The sequence below is a fragment of the Agelaius tricolor genome, unplaced genomic scaffold, assembly GCF_023055355.1.
Source record: "Agelaius tricolor isolate 1412-34295 unplaced genomic scaffold, bAgeTri1.0.p SCAF_10, whole genome shotgun sequence".
Taxonomy (NCBI): Eukaryota; Metazoa; Chordata; class Aves; order Passeriformes; family Icteridae; genus Agelaius; species Agelaius tricolor.
Genome location: NW_027269270.1, coordinates 16,112,058 through 16,133,334, shown reverse-complemented (window position 1 = coordinate 16,133,334; position 21,277 = coordinate 16,112,058). Strand labels below are relative to the sequence as shown.

The 21,277-nt window shown below is 37.2% G+C and overlaps 2 protein-coding genes across 2 annotated transcripts in view; one reads left to right on the top strand and one right to left on the bottom strand.

Moving 5' to 3' along the window:
* LOC139593692 (uncharacterized) overlaps positions 1 to 2,480 on the bottom strand; it is a 6,382-nt gene extending 3,902 nt beyond the window's left edge. Inside the window, exons 1-2 of the mRNA XM_071434927.1 lie at positions 1,657 to 2,480; positions 1,092 to 1,204 (exon numbers count right to left, since the gene is read on the bottom strand). Of these exons, the coding sequence (XP_071291028.1) occupies positions 1,147 to 1,204; positions 1,657 to 2,279 (681 nt within the window). The 5' untranslated portion in view covers positions 2,280 to 2,480 and the 3' untranslated portion in view covers positions 1,092 to 1,146. The remainder of the gene's footprint in view (positions 1 to 1,091; positions 1,205 to 1,656) is intronic.
* Positions 2,186 to 21,277, top strand: DCAF17 (DDB1 and CUL4 associated factor 17). Its single transcript, XM_071434921.1, has 14 exons — positions 2,186 to 2,318; positions 3,545 to 3,648; positions 5,536 to 5,626; positions 6,536 to 6,678; positions 7,469 to 7,547; positions 7,684 to 7,773; positions 9,849 to 9,956; positions 10,456 to 10,561; positions 13,967 to 14,109; positions 15,476 to 15,585; positions 15,982 to 16,069; positions 17,609 to 17,692; positions 19,059 to 19,214; positions 19,980 to 21,277. The coding sequence occupies exons 1-14, from the start codon at positions 2,310 to 2,312 to the stop codon at positions 20,103 to 20,105; spliced, it is 1,437 nt and encodes a 478-aa protein (XP_071291022.1). The 5' UTR covers positions 2,186 to 2,309; the 3' UTR covers positions 20,106 to 21,277.

Sequence of the window (21,277 nt, the reverse complement as noted above, 5' to 3'; positions counted from 1 at the left end):
TTCTCAAACTCAGCAGATCTAAAAATTTCAACTCTTTTTCCTTCTCATGCACCAGGAACGATGCAGACCTCCCTGTGAGCATATAGTAACTTCAGTAAAACTGCTGCAGAGCAGTGCCTCCCAAGGGAAAAGAAAAACAAAAGAAAAATTATTTCTATTTATTTTGATTCCTATAGAGACAACAAAGTTAAAATCAGTTAAAAAGCAAAGCAGATAAAAATAAACAAACCTGCCCCACCAGACATGACTTTAATCACATATACATGTGCTGAGAAGTGCCTGTTCTTCCACAAGCTTCCACTAGTGAGGTAGGCTGTTAAAATAGTTGAGCAAAGAGGAAATAGTTTATGCAATGAGAGAGAAGGGGAGATAAATCCTGCGGGTTTACTGGAAACATTTACTTGAATAATCAAAGGGCTCCTCGTTACCCTGCACACCCTCTGCTGGCTGCTACTTACACAGAAGGAGGAAAAAGGAAAGAAAAAAGGTATTGAGACTTTACATGTGTATACACCTACTTGCAAGATACATCCAAATGCAATCACTTAAACTATTTTAAATATATTACCTACAAAATACTGAATATTTAAATGTATTGCCTCACAAAAGATAATTTGTCTCCACACAAACTATAGGGTTTTTTATTAAAGGTGATGAGAATTGGGATAGAGGAGCATGAATTTTACTACTGTCTACAATTTATATTATTATTGTATATATATATAATATATATATACAATATAAATACAATCCAAGAACCTCATCCATTTACATTATTGCAGGAGTCTGGATGTCCATGTGTACTTTGGTGAGCTACAACGTGCCTTGAAGTCACTGGCAGCTCTGAAGTCACTGGCAATGTTGCAAATCCATTGTTGTTGCTGTATGCTCCACTTACTGCCCTAATCAGCTCTTTGAAGGAGCAACTGCAACCATTGTGTTTGTGTTTAGCTCCCTGCAAGCAATAACTGTAAAGCACCAGAAATTTCAAGGACTCTCTCTTTCCTTCACTATCAGTGAAGATTCAACGTTGCACTCAGATCCTGAAGAATGGATATGGGCACACAAAAACATCAGCAACTTTTGATTACCCCATTTGGGCGCTTGGCCTCTGGCAAGGAAGAGAAAGGAGTCTGTCCGCAGACTTCAGTTGCTCAGCTGGCAAGTAGAGATTGATGACCGTGACAACATTTGGGACGTAGCTCTAAAAATACAAAAATGAAGTGTCATACATCTTAAGAACTTTCTGTTGACCTTGGAGTTTTAAACGGGTTTCAACCAATCCCTTAACCTTTCCCCCAGGTCCGGGTACACTCAATCCCGCACTGCCGTACCCAAAAAGGCTCACGGCGGGTGCCCAAAGGCCGGGCGTACATTCCCGGGAATGCCCCGCGCCCAACCCCGAAGGCTGAGTTCTGTAGCAGGAATATTTTTAAAAAAAGAAGATACCAGTTCCCACTTTTCCTTAACTAGCAACCACTACCAAAACTTTCCTATTTAATTGAAAACACAACGGGTAAAATGTTTCCATCCGCACGCCCCGCACATCGAGCGCCCGCATCCCTCAGCGCAAGATGGGCGCGCGGCCGGGGCAGAGCTCGTGGCGCGCGGGCGGCTACGCGGTCCCGGCCGGCGGCAGCTGCCGGCGATTCTCACCGAGCCCTGCGCAGGGCCTGCTCCTGCCCGCTCCTCGAGCGGTGCCTTATCAGCGCCAACGCCGCAGCGCTCCCGTACGGGACGGTGACCCCGCTTAGCCGCCACCCTGCACCCTGCACCCCGCACCACGCGGCCCGCCCAGGAGCAGCGGCGGGAGGTGAAGCGCGCGATACCGCTCCTGGAAAAACTACAGTACCCGGCGGGCCGCGGGGGAGGCGGCGCAGGGCTGTCTCCGCCCGGCGTCTGCGGAAACCGGAGCTGCGGCGGCCAGGGAAGCGCGGGGCGAGCAGCGCCGTAGGAAGGCCTCGGTTCGCCTCGCTCGGGAATCGAGGAGCAAGGGACCGTTCGGGCCTTTTCCCGCTTCGCTTTACCTCTCGCCGGGCAAGGGCGGGGGTCTGAGATAAACCCGGCGCGGGCCTGGGCCTGCAAGGCTGCACGCCCTGCCGAGAGCGAGCCTGGAGCGGGGGAGAAAGGCGATCCCGCCCCGCGGGCCGAGAAAATGCCCGCAGGCGGCCGCCGGCGGGGGCAGGGCCGCCCTCCGGGCGTGCGGGGTGCACAACGTGTGCCGTCTCCTCAGCCGCAGGGCCCACGGCTTCTACGCCAGAGATGCTGGTGTGGCCCATAGGAAGAACCTGGGACTCCTGAGGAGGATCATGTGTCAGGTAATGGGCTGCCGCTCGGCGCTGCTGCAGCCCGCGGGCTCGGCTTGCAGCCCAGGGGCTGAGCCTCAGTTCCCAGCCCAGGTGTTCGAGAGGTCCCCGGTCACGCTGGAGAACAGGTCTGGGGAGAAAAAAGGTGCACTTTTGATGAAAAGAGTAATGGTTAAAAATATTTCACAAGGCTCAGACCTAGAAATGTAGAAAGAATTGTGCTGGGCAAGAACTGCGAAGGCCCTTCTGTATCTAATAATTGTGTTATAAAATCTCATAAAAGCCTATTTCTATCACCTATTTCCCTAAGATGGCTTCATATTTAATACTAGTCTTAAATTCTTAGTGTTTCATGTTGAATTCGGAAGGAGTTCGCATAATAAGATAATTGGCAGAGATTTTCAGGTAAACGTAACCCCAGTTCTCAGTGAAACTGATATTACAGAAAAAATAGGAATTAAACCAATTACAAACTGAACTTTTTTTTTTTAGTCAAAACAATTTCTGCCTCCATGCAGTAGTTGATAGAAATATATTAGAAAAGAATGTGGAAGTGAATTGGCAATTATATTGAAAATACATTTATTGGAAGTCAGCTGAAGTGTCTGCTTATGTAACTAGATCAATAGGCATGCAATGTTTACTGAAATAAAAATAATTACATCTGACTTACACTTCTTTTTTCTAAGACTGGAACCTTTGTTAATGGTATAGATCTTCTGATATCTCAAATGCAGGCAAGAAACTTTAATGTGAGCAGTTTATTTCTTTAATGTTCCGGGTGCTTATTGCAAATAATGGTAAATACGTTTTTCTGTCTTTCACACCAAACACCACCAGCAGAATGGAATTAAGTGTTCAATAAATAAAATTAATTACATATAAAAGAATTCTCTGCATATTTATACTCTGGGGAGTTTGGTCCTTGATTTCAAAAGTCACTATGCAAGTTTAGTTCCCACTTTTAATACAAGCAAGCTAATGGCAAAATATTCCTTACCACTGCTGTCCATAATAGCTCATTAAAATTTTTTTAATTTGGTCTTTAAAAACCACAAAATTTTATTATAAAAGGTCTGTTAATTTTATTTATAAAAACCAAGTAATATTCTTTCTTGTGTATTCAGCAGTAAAGTTTTAATTAAAATAAGTTATGAAGTTGCAGGAGCCAAAGAAAATATTTTCAGAAGCAAAGTTTGTTACAAATAGCCATCCATGTTAAAACTATTGTGTTTCAGGAAAGTACTAAATTCAAGAATGTTTGGACAACTCATTCTGCATCTCCTATTGCATATGAAAGAGGAAGAATTTACATGGACAATTACCAATGCTGTATTACCAGGTAATAAATTTACAGTTATGAGGTACTGACTTACAGATTTGAGATTGATTCTGTGTTATATTGCTAACTTGACTCATAGCTGCTGTGAATTAAATGGAGTTTACTTGGGAACAAAAAATAAGCAGGTGATAAATCTTTGGTTTACAATCTTTGTATTACATTTAGATGCTGTTATATCTTAATGTGACACCTACTTTGGTCAAAGAAAACCTGATCTTTCAGGTGCAGTATAACAGTATATCCTCAGCTTTCAGAGCAGGAATGGAAGATGAACACAATTTTCTAGTCTTGCACTAAAAAGCCAAATAAACAGTAGTTCTTTGTAGTCTGGCAACTAGCAGCATGCTAAAGACTGTGTCACAGAATCAGCCTATGTAACAAACTTGGTACTATGTGAATTCTGTTTAAAATAAGTAAATTATTTTTCATGCAAAAGTACAGCCTGCAGTACATGCTAATTTTTGCAAATGTATTTTGTAGATCAGTTCTCTGATCTAATATATTCTGTTCCATGATCTGTTGCAGAGACAGGGTAGGAGGCAGCACATGGTAGGATAGAGGACAGGAAATCTGTGTGCACCAACCCTTGTCCTTGCCTGTCCCTACTGTGAGGGAAGTAGCATGGACTTGGAGAACTGCAATGTTGAGGAAGTTGGGGACAGAGCAGTTTTGAGATAGTGTCCATATGATACATAAAATACAAACTAGTCTGTCAGGGTAAACCACTAAGAGTCAGTTAAGTTAATCTATCATCCACAGCTGAGGTCTAAACCTGCTTTTATTCCTACATTGTCTCAATGTTTTTAGTACTGGGTTAACCTGTCTAAGATCTTTCAGGTTTTCCTTTGTCTCATCCTCTCCCAGAGGGCAAAACTGTGCACAGTACAAAGCTTTTATTTTGTTGCCTTTTTCCCAACCTGGAAATGAAACTCAAGATAATTTTACTAAGGAGGTAATACCACCTTAGTAAGGAGGTAATAAGAAGGCCTTCTTTAATGAAGGCCTTCAGAGGCAGTTATAGAAAGATGTCCACAAAAGCCCTTACAGGGATGAGTACGCATTTATAGGTTTAGGAAATTAGCATAATTGATAAAAAGCCCCAGTTAGGAGGACAAGGGGTGATGTAATTTCACCTCCCAGGTCAAGCCCCTTCTCTGGAGCCCCCCCTTCAGCACTAGTTGTACTTTGTCCATAAGAATGGATCTTGAAGAGTTGTTCTCAGCCTTGGTTCCCAGCTAGAACCAAGACAGCATTGGGGCCTTGCGCCTCCCAGAGCTTGGAGCTCTGGAATTTGTTTTGTCTTTCTGCCTAGGGAAAGGCCATGGAAAAGTACTGGGAAAACTAGCTACTAATACAATAGGTGACAGAGTTACAAATATCTATGTGAAGAATACAGAGAATATATAAAAGGAAAAATGGCAAAACCCAAACAGCATCAATTTTAATTAGTAAAGGGTTTTTTCTAAATATCTGGACATGATGCCACACCTTTGTTGTAAAAGGCAGCATTGGAAGAACCTGAGGGGAAGGTTCCAGGATGATCATTAGTTTCTGGAATATGCTTTCTTCTTAATGTATATCACTAGAGCAAGAACATTACTATTAAGGTTGTTACTTAAAAAAACCAACCCAAAACTAAAAGTAAACCTGAAACTAAGAACAAAAAAAAAAAGCAACCAGACCAAAAGATTTAGAGAAGGTTAGCTTTAAAATGTTACATTATATAAACTATTGTTTATTAGGCCTTACTTTGAGAGCAATTTCAGGTATGTTTACAAAGTAAAAATAAGATGTTTAGGTTTCTGACCTATAAAACTGTATGAAATGACTTTTTGATAAAAAGTGATCTATAAAACAGACTAATGATTAGCAATCATTTTCCTCTAGCATCGCGCAACAGCCAAGACTAATTTATCAAAAGTCAAAGTGTGCCAAGTCTGAAAAAATAGAAGATGCTTTATTATTGGAATGCCCATTGGTAAGATAACTTTTTACTAGAACATTTTTGTGCAAAACACTAAATTAATATATTTTGATGAAACATTTAGAATGGAGTGCTTTTTCTTTCCAAATTATTTTCTCAATGTTTTTAAGGAGTTCAGTCATTAAAGGTTTGCAACACGTGCCTTATTTATATTAACTGAACATTTAGAGGTATACTTCTCTGAATTTCTCAGTAGTGCATTCAAATCCTTTTTTCATAAGCTTTCATGGAAGATTTTAAAACCAGTGCTTTTATTCTTACGCACCCAATTCTTAATTCCTTACAAAATAAATTCTACTTCTATTTTTATTTATTTTTAAATAAGAAGGACAGTAGCTGGGAGTTTTAGTTTTCTTCAGATCCATTGACATTAAAAAAACCAAAAAGCAGTACACTGGAGGCCCATTGAAACGACCCTGCCCAAAAACTCTTCTACTGTTTCTACCTGATAATTGCATCATTTCTCCCCTTCACCCAGTGTCCACAGAGCTTAGAAATATTAGCCCTATCCTTGAGGTGCCTAAAACTAAAGCAATGTAAGTACTATTTGTAGCAGTTGCTGTTATCACTGAATGTCTTCTTTTGAAATACTTAAACAATTTTCTCTTCAAGATTGGTATCAATTAGATCAATAAGCAGTTAACTTTTGCAAGGAAAAGATTTTTTAAAGGGTGCCTCTTCTAGAAAAGGTAACTGTCTTGCAAAAGTGTGACAGCAGATTATTTATGTCATAGGTAATTTTTTGACATGGATGTGAACTTAGAGATACTGATCTGATTAGCAGGCAGATTTCCTCCTTCAGTTTTTGAGGAATGTGTATTTACTTTCATGTTCTTCAAACTGTCAAAATGTTTTGTATCCTCCTGATACAAACTTATTTCTAATAGCCTTTCTTTTATGTAGGGGGAAATGCTACCAAGTCCATCAGATTATAAAGCTTCCCTGATAGTCCTGACAGTGCAGAACTGGCTTCTACGTCTCTCTGCTGATAGTGGAGAAGTACTGGAAAAAGTGTATCTTGCTGGTTCCTGTTGCAAATTCTTCAGGTATTAACAACTAGGGTTCATATCATTAACAGTCAGTAGTAGTATAGTGGAGAAGGAGTGCTTAATATAATTAACAGTGATTAGTGCTATAGAGGAGGAGGGGAATCGTGTTATTTGAGCACTACCCTATGGCTGACAAGAGGCTTGTTAATCTCAACCATTACCTGGAGTACTTTTCCTGCATGCTCTTACTTGTAGAAGAATTTAATCTACTTTAGTGTTATGCTGTCAAATTTAGTATCAAGTTCCACAAAACCTAGCCTACTATTTGCTTTTCTCTGACAGCTTTACAGCCTTTAGTATTGCAATGGCAACATACCAGGGGAGGACTTTGAGAGCTGAAAAACAAACCTGATCAAACATACAAACAATAAGTTCGAAGTCTGAGCTGTTTTTAATTTGCAAAGGTTCTTTTCCATAGGGTAGCCATTTTTCTCTTTTAAAGCAGGGCAGTTACTGCTTCTGGTAAACTGCTTCTTTTTTTTTGGTTTTCAGAAAATATTTTTGTTAGGCTGAAGGATAGGAAAGTGGTGATTATAAAGGAAAGGAGAAAAATTAAGATTGGAAAGTGTGAATATTCACTAATTTTTCTCACAATCCTGTATGAAATAAGTCATTCCTAGTTCCATGGATTTCTGCTTTATTGCAAACAGCCCCTCTTCCAAATCAAATAGTCAAGTTCCCTGGGCACAGACATCTGCTTAGTTATAGTTGATTATATTTTATGTGAAATAATACATTAATAAATGGGTTTTAAGTGGTTAAGGCAGGCCTTTCTTGTCACAAACAGGTATCTGAGCTGGGATACTCCTCAAGAGGTAATGATTGTAAAGTCAGCTCAGAATAAGCTCCCTGCAGCAGCACGGCAGGTAAGTGTTGTAATTTTTACAACATTGATCAAAAAAATTTACAAGCATTAAGATGGGGACATTGTACTTTGTTATTATGGGAGAAGATAAAGATGTCCTACCTTTAATAACTATGTTCAGTATTGCTCCTTCCCAGGCAGGAATCCAACAGACTGTATTGTTTTATCTTGCTGTATTCCAAGTTTTGCCTCTTTCATTCATTGGAATGCTGGAAATAAACAAGAAGGTAAGTTAATTTCTCTAATAATATGTAATCTGTAATGTAGTTCTATGACAGTTCTAGTTTAGACACTTATTTCAGAAGTCATACTTACAAGCTTGTAAAAGCAATTGAAACATTAATTAGCAGCAGTGTTCTTGTGTCTGATTGGGGTGTTGGAGCAAATATTCTTAATTCTAAGGACCAGAAGAGAAATACAAATGGATTCTCTTACTGGGTTACTCTTTGACATGCAGCAGGACTTTAGCCTTTTCTTAGAGCAATCATAAGAATTAGGGAACCCTAAAGTGTTTGTACACTTCTTTTCACCTCCTTAAAGACAGATGTGCCTCTGACCCAGTCCTAGTAATAGTTTATGAATTCTATATGTGTAAAACAAATGTTTCACACTTTTATTATCACTGTTACTGAATGGCAAAATAAATATATCTTGCTTTATCAGTCAAGAATAAACAAACCTGAGTTCAGTTTCTGACGTGTAATTAAGTATATATACTTAGGAAGAAACTTTGAGCCAGATTGTAATTTTTACTGTTCTATTTTAAGTCAAGAAGGCTCTGGATACAACTTGCAGATGAAACAGTACAAACATGAAAACTATGTCTGCGTAGGTATTGTGTCTTTTAGGATCCAGAGTTATAAGCTGGAGTTTTAGCTGGTGCTAGGTTGGGTTGAGGTTGTAATTGAAATTGGGCCTGGCAAGTGAAGGCAGGGATTTAAACTTTTTAATTTGGGCCCATGAAAGCTTGAGAGTACTGTGTATTGTTCTGTTCAAAATTAGTATTTAAGACTGAAAAAACCATTACCAGTATCAAAGGTGTTCTCAATCTGGTTAGGAATGGCATGCCAGATTCATCATGGTCATAGTAGGCAGAACATGTGAAGGAGCACTTCTTCAGCTGGGTCTGTGCTGAGTACTCATCAGAGAAATTGTTAAAATTGTACTGGACAGGGCAGCATTTGGGGTGTGAGAATCCACCCGGCAGGAGATGCAGTGCCAGACCTGACACAGAGCAGGGGAATGTAACTGTTAGATTGGAGTTGGGGTTAGTGTTACTGCCTGAGGCTGCAGAATGCACCTCAGCTTTATTGAGGTGGGATACCACAACACATTGTGAGTTCAGAGTGGCTGAGGTCTCAAGGATAGAAAGGAGACTTTAGGCTTGGAAGATTATTAGAGTTTGTGTCTGAAAGACACTGAGACCTAAGCTAGCAAATGTATTGAGAAAAAGCCATAAAACTAAATAAAAGGCAGTCTCAGGAGTGAATATAACTTTCAGAACCAAACAGATCACGTAATCGCTGGTAGTGATAAGACGTAGGTGTCTTACAGTTTCTGGGTTTCTTTAGCTTTTTATTGGTTTTAGGCCTGTTTTAACTGGTTTAATTGCTTTTTCACATAGTGAGTCAGATTAAAGAAAACTACACTTTCAAGCATATCTATTAAAAAACCCCTATCAACTTCACATGTTGGTTATAATTTAATATTAAGAATTAGTTTGTGGGGTTTGCTCAGTGATGTGTTAAGCAGACGCACAAATGAATAGTGCATAATTTTTAAAAAAGATAAGTCAACTTCTCATGTATATGTCTAATTTGGATTCAGAGAGAACTCTGTACTCTGTGACAGCTGGATAATGTAGTTTTAGTACAGCTGTATGCAGTCATAGAGTTGTGATTAGACTAGTATTTTACACTGGGGATAAAGAAAGAACAGAAGATCTGAAATCAGGACTTTTAGATAGAGTTGCTAAGTTTTGCTAACGTGGGATGCTGAATAATATTATCTATTCATGTATGATAATAACTGGGTAGCATGATATGAAGATATACTGAGAATTGATTAGAGCATGAATCTGCTTGCAGAATATGACTACTGTTACTTCAGGTGTTACTGCAGTGCAATGGATTAAAGAAACTCAGCAGAACAGATGAGTTACAGAAAACTTGAACACTGATCATAGAGTTTAGTCAGAATTTTAAAAAGTGATTGAAAAATTAAGGACATAATGTCAGTTATTTGTGTTTTCTCTCAATTGTTTCTTCTCTGATAGAATATTTTTTGCTTAATTTTATTCCAGATTTTTGGTAATAGTGTGACAGATGTTGCTGTTTCTAATGGAATCCTGATTGTAATGTATAGCATGGGTCTGGTCAGACTCTATAACTTCAAGGCCATTTTGGAACAGGTAATGAAGTAAAGAGTTTTTATACAATCCATGCTATTTTTGGGTAACAAGTCATAAATATTCATGTACTCTACATAAGTACATGGGGTATTGTAGGTTCCTGCCTACAATTACAATTAGAAGATAAAAATGGACATACTATCAGAAAAATGACTTGCAACAGTTACAGGTGGCAAAACATAAGAGATACGGGGCTAGACAGGCACTTTGGGGAGTTATGTCAATGTTACACCAGATGTGCTTCTCTCTACACGCCTAGTCTGTAGTTATAGATGATTGTTAAGGCCAGAAACTGGTGGGCATGGGGGAGTTTGATCTCAAACAGAACTGCAGTTAGACATGTGAGTTTATATCCTTCCAATCAAAAATCAAACTTTAATTAAAAAATAAGACCTCAAGCAGTATCTAACAAGATAAGGAATGCAGTAGTAATAGAGAATAAAACTAAACAGCAAGTAAATATGCATCTGTAAAACTAAATTGTTCTGTATTACTTTAGTTCATGGAACAACCATTTGATTTGGGACAAGAATTCAACTGGAATGGTCAGGTGGGAGTTGTAGGAAAGTATCCATTTGGTCTTCCATGTAACATTAAAATAACAGGTAATTATGACCTTTGTATTGGCTTGACTGTGGCTTTTATGGATTGATTGTGGCTTATTTCACACTAAGAAAAAATATAAAAATTGCTGTGCTCATACTGTGCTGTAGCTGTATTTCTGGACTTACATTATAGTAAAATGTGCTTCCCTTTACTTCTAATTACAGTAATTATATAGGACACACCAAGAAAACTGTTAGAGCAACTGAGCTATCTGAAAAACTTTATTAGCAATGCATGAAATGGAAACCCCTTTCTTTATTTCTGAGATGCAATTGCTGTTGAGAAAGAGGAAGGACTAGGATATCTGTTAGTAGCACTCAGAAACAGAATATGGTATGTAAGCAAAAGATGTGAGAACACTAACTTGCAGAGGAAATTCAATGAGACTAATACAATTTGTCTGATTTGCATTTTGATATTCTAAGTTGTCGGAAATGTGCCGATTTCAGTAAAATGAATTCCTGAGAAGAGAACAAATTATTAAAAACAATTCTAATGCCTCAAATCATTAACTTATAAACGTTCTGCATTATGTAATTACTTCTTTCTTTAAAAGCAAACAATGGCTTCTGTTGGTTCATTTGAGATTAGAATTTGGTGCTAAGAATCTTGATGAATGAGCAAAGCCTGAGACTTCTTTTGAAATTTCTTTTCTTACTTTAAAAATACATTCTCACAAGCCTACACTTGAGGGATCTAAAAAAATTTAAAAGGTTGGTTTCACAAACATCAAAGAATGCATGCATTTATTTATTTAATTTTGAATGTTTCTGTATTAAATTTTTTTTCAGGTGATTCTTCACATAAAAATGTCTCTTTTTTTGAGTGTCAGATAATAAGAGACAAATCAATCCAGATTTATATAAAAATGAGGGATAAAGATAAACAGATAAAGTACACAAAGATAAAGTACAGACTTATATAGTGAGGTTATAATGCAACATTTTATCAAAACAAAGCAATAGGCTGCTATATTTGATGTCTCAGTTTTTGCAACAGGAAGTCTTCCCCCATTTTTTGTCTCCATCTCAAACTGTGAAACCACCATTTAATGTTAGGGACCTGTGGAAAACCTGCTGTGGGAACTTTAATAGGAAGATTTGATCTCATGGCTTATGGACCATTACAGTTTTTAGTTTTGAGATTTAAAACTGTACTGGAGAACACCTTTTTGACCTTTAATCATATTCAGGAATTTGTGGTTAGGAAGTTTGGAACACATAACGTACATTTTCATGCTTGCTTTTTGCAAATAGCTTCATTCCTGTGGTTTTTGAGTTTTTTTCTTTCAAGAATGAGATGGGCAAATGCTTCAGTGAACAAGATCTTAGCAGTTTCAGAGTGCAGGCTTGTATTTACTATAATTTAACTGTGTGTAGTCTTCTTTCTTACTTAAGTCCTAGCCTCCCTACAGAAATTGCCTGAAGGGATGGGCATTATTACAATACTGGTTTATGGTGTGAGGTACCCACAAGTGTCTAGAGATCAAAACTTACAGGCTAAGATGTACTATGCTACAGCTCTTAACTGCTGGGGAGGAATTGATTTTGGTCACAGTGTGTGATTTTCTGAATGGCCCAGAACTTAAAACTAGTTTGATTTATTGTTAGCTGATACAGTAATTTCAGAAAAAAAAAGCAAGGAGAAGGATACTTTGTAGAAACCTTTTCTTGTTGTTATTTCTTTGGTTTTTATTTGCATGTAGAACATTTGTTAGTGCTGCCAGGAACAGCTTTTAGAGAAGTTTGCAGAGTTTAAAGTAAGTAAACAAAGAAGCTCAAGTAGAGATTGAAAACTGGCAAGACTTGGGGAAAGACTTGCAAACAATAAAACAGGAGGTGTTTAGCAACAAGAGCAAGTGACATACAAGTGGGAATGATGGAGCTGAGGCAGCAGAATCACATTATCACAGTGGTTTAGATGGAAACCATGATAGGAAAGGCATATTTTAAAGCACCCTCTACTACTCAGTATTGATATACTGTTGAGATACATTTAATTGTATAATTATAATATATAATTTAGTCCATCCACCAGAATTTTGAGGGACCTTGATATATAAGCTTTATTTTAAAAGTTGTTTGGGTAAAATGTCACAAACTTTCTTAACTCATTTTTCATTTTCTGACGGATTTTAGTATCAGTAGGTCCTTTGCTTATGCTTCCATCTTCAACATTCTCTACATTTCCAGCAGTTGCATAAGGTTTTATAACATACAGTTTATCTCTTGCACAGAATCTCCCATTTCTTATGCGTCACTCCAAAAAGCAAATGGGAAACAGCCACTTTCCAGCTTAGGAAAGACTTCATCTCCATTGGCAGTGAACTAATTCCATCCAGCCTAAATGGCTAAATTGATGGAAACATGAACAAAGGAAGAGGAAGGAAGCACTCCATAAACATAATATGTGATGTCATGTGATAGCACCATTGGCATTAGGATAATTATCTAGACACAGCAGGAAAAGAACAAGTCAAAATTTGGATAAGACCTTTGGGTCCAGATTGAATCTTGTTCTCCTTGCACTAAATGACTTTGGGTTTTTATATTCTGCCTGTTTAAATTCCCCTCGTAATTGCAGATTTTCTCCACGTTTTATCAGTTTTTTCCCCAGCTTTTCTCTGTACTGTTAGAAAGACCTGGTCTTCAGTCTAAAATTGATTCAGTTATAGCAGCTGTAGAAATTGCTTTAATTTAGCTAGTTGGCAGAAGTTGTAAAGTTGATTTCATTAAAAATACCTCTCATTTAGTAAAAAGAACACTTGTACTAATGGCCTAGTACATCTCAGTAATTTATCCTAACTAAACTGAAAGGAAAACTAGATACCTTTTGCCATTAATTGCTAAAAATTCTATATTTTGATTGATTTTTATGAACTCAGCTACAGATTGCATCCATTGTGGTCCACACTATTTTGTTGTATTACACAAAAGGAGAAAGCAGAATCTAAATATTCTATCTTCCTGCATTTAATTCTGTTATTTGAGGTTGCTGCTTGCTGTTTCCAGTTATTTATCACTGGTTTTCTCAAGAGAATAGTGACCCTCTTGATATGGTCTTTGGTCTGTTCATGTGTGCATCCTTTCTCAATCAGATGAGCTGGAATAATTTTAATTATTTGCTGTGACTTTGCTTGTAAGTCAAAGGTACTAGAAGAGTATTCAGCATCAAGATCTGAGAAGGGAGGGAGGGAAGGAAGAAGAGGGAACTTCAGATGTGCACCTGGGTGCTGGGTGAGGTAGCATAGCTAGCACTGGAAAAAAGTTAATAGCAAATGTGTTTCCACCAATCCTCAAAAGTTCTGAAGAATTAGTAGCTTTATTGGAATTTACAATTGTAAGCATCAATGGAATGGTGACTGTTCTGCTACTAATGGTGTTAACATTACGGAATATTTGCAGATACCCCACCTTTGCTATTTGAAGCATCTTCTCTGGAGAATGCATTTCAAATTGGAGGTTACCCTTGGCATTATATCATCACACCAAACAAGAAAAAACATAAAGGAGTCTTCCATATTTGTTCTCTGAAAGACAATGCTTTGGTAATACATTCAGAAAGCAGCTTCTCTGAAATGAATGTGTATTATGTTTGTCTTCTCTTATTCTGAGTAGGTTATAATACCTTTGTTTACCAGTGCAGTGCTTTCACAGGCTCACTCCACTATCAAATTAGCTATCCCATGGAGTCATGTGTAAAATGCTTTCTTCCGAATCAGTGCTTCTCATATTTCCTTCATTCCAATACAACAGTGGTGCAGTCAGAGCTACACAGCACTGTATCACGACTTAAAAGTCTCATTACCAGTTTCCTTGCATGGTAACATCCTAATGCACTTCTGACTAGTCAGCCTACTAAATGCTGACTACAGAATTATTTTAAATTTTATGATATTGTAGAGTAAATGTCCTTAATGTTTGTAGTTTACCTTTGACTTGAACCTTCTTTCTCTCCTTAAAAAAGATTTGATTGCACAGTTTAATCCCCTTCTGTCCCTATAAAGGTTTTATTGGTTAGTTTAATCTGTTCCTAATTATTTTTCTGTACTATTCATCATATGAATACTATTTTTTGTGAGCTGTCCATCTCAGCTTTTATTTTGAATGTGGAATTGACCTGAAGATCATTCTGTATTTCAAGCAACTTCTGGGCCTGTTAAGAGTTTCTTGACTAAAAAATCTCATCTGTAAATGTCCTTCTCTCTTTTGCTTGCCTGATCAATTATTTTCCCTCCTTATTTTCAAAACTGATGTTCCACAATTGTAGCCGAAGATCAATTTTTAATTCAAATGGACTTGCAGAATCCTTTCTCATCTATGTGGGTTGATATATTTGGCAATTGAGTGATGGATGTCAGCTAAATTTAATAACAGAAAGCCACTGCCAAAATCCTGAGATTTTGACTGGCTTGCATGTGATTGCTGAAATCACAAGGTATTCCAGGCTTACATGCTCCACAAATAATTTGCACAGAAGAGGCTAAGCCTGAGGTTTGAAGCTCAAGTTGAACTCTGTGCTAATGTGTGTTGCGTGTCTTTCCACATGCCAAGTCTTGGATACTCAGATAGCTGGAATTGTTGAAGTGTTTGCACAGTGTAGGTTAAATCTTCATTCTGCTTAGTTTCAGGAGAGATAGGACAATATATAGCTAAAGTACAAGGTTATTGCTTATTGCATATTAAAAATCTCAAAACTACTTCACTGAATATCTTGAGAATTGGAACTGAGTTTTTTTATTACTGTTGTTGTTGGTTTTATTATTGTTCCACTGCCATCCTTTCTGGTCATGTTTAGGAGCAATACTTACAAACCTCCAGAGGTATATAGTGAGGAGCTCAGTATTTCCTCTTTAATTAGATCTGGGAAACTTTCAAAATACTAATATTCTAAATTTTCCTTTTCTTCTTCAGGCAAAAAATGGCATACAGGATATGAAATGCTGTTCACTTGAACCTGACTGGATATATTTCCATCCAGATATGTCAGGCAGAATAATCCACGTGGGACCAAATTTGATAAAGTATGAGCCTTTTTTACTCAAATCTTTTATTCATTAGAGAAGTTGCATAACTGCATAAATTTAGTAGTCTGATGATTTGCAGGCCCAAACACTCATCAGACTATAGAAACTATAAAATCTATTAATTTGTCAGAATCAAACATTCTTCTAGAAACATCTGCCGATTTTGGTGTGATGAATATGAGCACTAGAGGCCACCGTTTACATTTTGGTATGAAAAATACTCAAGGACCACTGTATCAAAATTCCACTGATAAACATAAATTACCAAAATAATTAATTTCCATTTTATTTATTTACAATGTTTTAATGTACTAGATAAAAAAAATTCTATAGAAATGTTATCATAAGCAGATTAGAACACATGACTTACTTTGTAATTTGTTTCTTTTGTAGAGTCTTAAAGCTTAAGGAAGTTAAAAATCATGCAGATCAAATGGAGATTGCAGAAGATTTTACAATTGTAGCCAACAGAGAAAACTGTGTGAGTTTAGTGTCTGAGATCACAATGTGGGATTTTGAGCTATAAACAGGGGGTTTGCATATTGAGTAATCACTGTGTTTTATGGGCTTTATCCAAGGTTTATTGAAAGACATGTTCTGTCTTCATTGGACTTCAAGTGGTATGAAAAGAATTTTGAAAACAATAACACTTTCAGGATAGATTTCTGAAACCTTCAGTCTTTTCTTTAGTTTTCAGTGTTCGTTAAGGTGTGCAGTGTAACAATGTATCATGGATATAAAATATACTTAAAAGATGGTGACAGATTTCCTTCAAATGAAGGTGCCACCAAGTGATAATCGTGTGCATCTCTGGTGTTCAGGTAAGTTGATAATACAAATGCTAGGAAAGTTTTGAGTCTCTGATAAGTTAGGGGTAAGTCTTCATAAGACAACAAAGACACTACACTGCTTCCAAAAGTCCATTCCTTTTCCTGGCCATGCATGCCTGTCATTCTTTTGTGCCAAATTTGGCATTCATCTAACCCTTGGTGAGCCAAATCAGTGCTCTAAAATAACAGAATAACCTGGCAGAAAAGGTGAGTACTTTCTGCTTGCTTGTGTTGCTGAACTGGAGCAGAACAGGACTGAGTCATCAGTGGATCAGCAGGGTAGAACCAAGTGTGAGAGGATGATTTAAAACTGGTGATAGAACTGAGCTCTTTAATCTACTCAGTTGTTTCATGAAGTCTTCTGTGATACAGAATCACAAAAACAATCTAATGTCAAAAAGGTTAAAGAGCACACATGAAAAAATTCTAGGTAGTGCCTGGAACTGTCATTTTGATTCAGCAGACAAGGTTATGTCTTACCTAAAAGCAAGTTTTTATAGTTTGAATACTGTAAAATGTGCAAATCTGTGATGCTAATTTTTAAGCTTTTGTGGGGAAAAAAGGTTTGTGTATTAAAAATCTTGACAAACTCAAGAACAAAACTTGTATTGAATTCAAAAACTAAACACCAGTTGCCGTCTAATAACTTGCCATACTGCTTTTTGAGAGTTGTGTAGGTAACTTCTGTTACAGTAAGAAGAAAGAAATATGAGTTCTAATCCTGCCTATGCTGTGCTTATTCATTTTTACTTCTATTAAGACACTGATAACCTATTTTTTAATATTTCTGGTGTTAATGAAGCCCAGTGGAAGCAGCCATGGTGGTTTAAGATGCTACTTCTCCCATCTTCTGGAAGTAAAAGTTTAGGAAAAATCAGTAGTGATTTAGCAGTCTTAATTCTCATTCCAGCATCTTGGTTCTAGTCACTTCTGTTCAAAAAATTATGGTAGCTGAGAACCTTTGCCACCTCTGTGGAACACCTCTGAATATGAGTAAACAGGAATAAAATCTCCGGTAAAATCCCCAAGTTCATGAACTCATAAAGTAAACAGCAGCACCAGGGCTATGCGTAACTCTTGAGTAAAACAAGGTCAGAAGGCAAAATGTATGGAACAGATATATTGTCAAATGGATAGAAACGGCATTGCTCCGAAGTCTAGAGACACTTCTTTTTTATGTTTCTCCAAAGGTGAACAACAATGTTACTGTAACAGCCTCTGGTCGGGTGGTGAAGAAGCGTTTCACCTTGCTGGATGATGACCCAGAACAAGAGGTAACTGAAGGGAGAGCACTTCATGGATCGTTTCAGTGTTTAGCTAGCCAGCTAGCTTCTTGTTTCAGGGGCAGTGCGTGTAACCATTAGCTCTCTAGATCCTTGAATTCTTTATTCCTCTTCTCTTTGATTTCTTCCAGTTGCTTCACATACTGTTTATCATCTTTTCTCTTTGGTCAACATTTGAGCTTTGTATTTTTTCTTTCTTGCAAGAACTGCTCTTATGCCCCACATTATCATAATTCCATGTGACTTCAATGGCACAGAAAAGATATGTTAATGTAACAAACCCTTATTTTCTCCATTTAAATATCTACTTTGAACATTTCTTATAAAGCATTTTATGAAATGAAAGAAACTTTTTCTTTTCCTCTGCTTTAGGATCCTCTTGTCTTTTTTAAAGTATCTCTCAACTTTATTTTTCTCTCTCAGTTACTTTGATTGGATTGTAGGATAAGGTGTTTAGCACTTTTCCTTTACATAACTGCTTCTTGAGATTGAAAACACCACTTGAGTCTTTAAAGGTTATGAAAAACATTTTTAGCTCTCTATCTAGAGCTGTATCTGTGATTGACATAAGTACAACAGGTAAAATTCATCAGTTTGTGGCAGTCACTTCTATTCTTTATTCTGAGGAAATAGATTTTACTATGGTAAAAATACAGCACAGTCCAGTATAACCCTTAAGGGTCTGCAGTTTATTTCTATTCACTTTTTCTTTTAACCATAATAAAAGTAATTGCACACTCATTTTTTTCCTGTTGTTACACTTGTGGTCCCAGTAAATGTTTTTACATTATGGAAGAAAAGGACTGCCTTGAATTTAGAGTATGTCACAGTGAAATAAAGGCAATTAAGGTCATTCACAATCTTCATATTTTGGTGTCAGTTCTTCACTGACCTATAATCTGTGGAGCAAGAGAGATCTGAACACAACATACAGATATTCATGGAATTACTCTAATGTACCCATTCCCTCAAAACCAATGATGGTTTAAAGCTACACTGTCTAATAACATCTCTGCTTCAAGAGCCTAAATATACTTCTTGGTCACTTTAGAAGTACTTGTTTTATATTTCTTATATGCTCCATATAAAATACATGTACTTGCACATTAGGATTTTTCAGAACATCACTTCCTTTTCTCCTGCTTAAGGAATTTTGCTGAAATACCCTGACAGCTCATGTTGGGAAAAATGCCTGTTGGGTATTGGGCTCCCAAAGTTTTCTTTTGGATGAGAAGACTTAAGAACTAGAATTTGCCCAATACTACTTTCACATGAAGAAAAAGTAGCTATGCAATTTAGGTAGAGGGGAATGTGAATTTGTGTTTGATTTGTAAACTTGAGGTTTGTTTTTCCTAAGACATTCAAAATTGTGGACTATGAAGATGAATTGGATTTACTATCCACTGTGGCAGTTACTCAGATAGGAGCTGATGGAAGAGCTCACCTTGACTTTCATTGCAATGAACATGGGATTCTACTTAAGAGTATTCCATTAAAGGAGTCCTGGGATGTGGTGAGGAAAATTCTTGTCTTTTGTTCCCACTGTCTCTTCCCCATACTCACTCACATACCACTTCCGTTCAGATTTTAAGCAGGTATATAAGTAGCAAAGGGATGAGATTTGCATAAAATAACAATTACAATTCTAAAATTGTAAGTACTCCATCAGACAGTAGTTAATTTACCTGAAAATCTCCATTCTTTGAAATCATGATTGTGGGGGTTTTTTTTGGTTGATTTGTTTGGGGTTTTTTTTGTTTGGGGAAAGGGTTGTCCTTAATGTATTTCTGAAGTATTTATCAACTTAAATACTCCATGGCTAGTTACATCAGACTAACTTTTCAACTTGTAAAGACTCTCCCTGGTTTAACTTGAAGTACTCATGCATAAAATGAAGCACAGACCTCATTGTATATATATTTGGGAAGATGGAATGGGCCATTCATCAGTCCAAGTTTAGGTGGACATCCAGCTTAGATGGTCTGAAATTTTCAGCACTGTTACACCTCTTTTATCATTGACTGCATAGGCAACTTGTGATCTTAAATCAGATGCTCTGAACTTAGATTCCTAAAATAGGGATGTGAGAAACCTTTCAAAAGTTATAAAATTCTGTCCTTTATCTGGAAGAGTAATCTCTGTGTATCCACACAAAATTTCTGCCTGATCATGGAGCTCACCATTGTTTAATATTTTTTGTTCCTTGTGGAAAATGATAGATACTAGCAAGTTGTGGAAATAGAGACTGCAACCTGAACTTTTTTTTTTCTCATTTCAGACTTACAGTCATGAAGTTTACTTTGACAAAGACCTCGTATTGCATATAGAACAGAAGCCTAATAGGAGATTCAGTTGTTATGTTTACCAAATGGTATGTGATACTGCAAGAGATGATGATCCTTAATGCTTTACAAAAAACCAGGAAGTGTTTAGTAAAAAAAGGAAGGAGAACTTTTGTATATATTTAAGCCATAAACACCAGCTACAGAGAATTTTGGATGCTATTTAAGGATAATGCAAGAGATCATGATTCTTAATGCTATAAAATAAATCAGAAAGTGTTTTTGTAAAAAAAGGAGGGAGAACTTTTGTATATATTTAAGCCATAAACACCAGCTACAGAGGATTTTGGATGCTATTTAAGGACTCCGTACATAGTAGTCAACTACTGGTTTTCTGGCTGAATTTAATCTTAACATTTTGTACTACTAGATAAAGTCTGGTTTCTTTTTTTCTTTGTGACACTGTACACTTGCCTGTAGTTTCTCATTGCTTTTCATGTATTCACCAGCTCATCATTAATGCTAGATGCAGCATTTATTGCTTCTCTTCAGCGATAGGATTGAAATACTGGACATCAAGGAGAAAGATGTGGACTTACTTATTACCTACCATCTGCTATGATCAGTCTTACATAGTTTTACCTATGCAACTCTGATGATGCCTTAAGAGGCTTCCTAAAACAGAGGCTAGACAGTGTTAAAGGAATAAAGTAGGTATTTATAGAAAGGCCTTCAAAGGATACACCTTGGGCAGTACAAGAGCCTGGCTGTGGCTCCACCCAAGATGGATGACAGGTCACATGCTTTCACACTTTTCTGAGTTTTGGTCCATTTACATACTGGGGTTAATTGTCCAATTACAGCTTCAGGTTATGAAGTCCCATGCTCTCAGATTGCTCTCCTCAGTTCACTGTTTATGCTTTTTGGGCCTGAAGCTGCAATGGTGTCCTTGGTTCTCGGGCTGGAAAAGGATTGTTTTGTCTAAAGAAACTGTGAAGAGAACTTGCTAACAATTTATATGAAGTTCAGAGTTATATACTAATGCAGTACAGAATTTGGAAAATATGAAAGGTGAAGCTTAAGGCATCTCTAATACAAACTGTTAATTAATCAAAGTATGTAAAACTATCTAGGATAAATTTTGTATGTAGTATGAAAATTGTAGTGTTACCATTAAACCACTTAGACAAAATCCTTCTCTTGGTTTTGTGTGAGAAATAAAATCACTCAGGTTTTCTGGTTGTGTATGTTTTGGTTTAAAGAGAAATGTTAATAAATTATGTATTTTACTGTA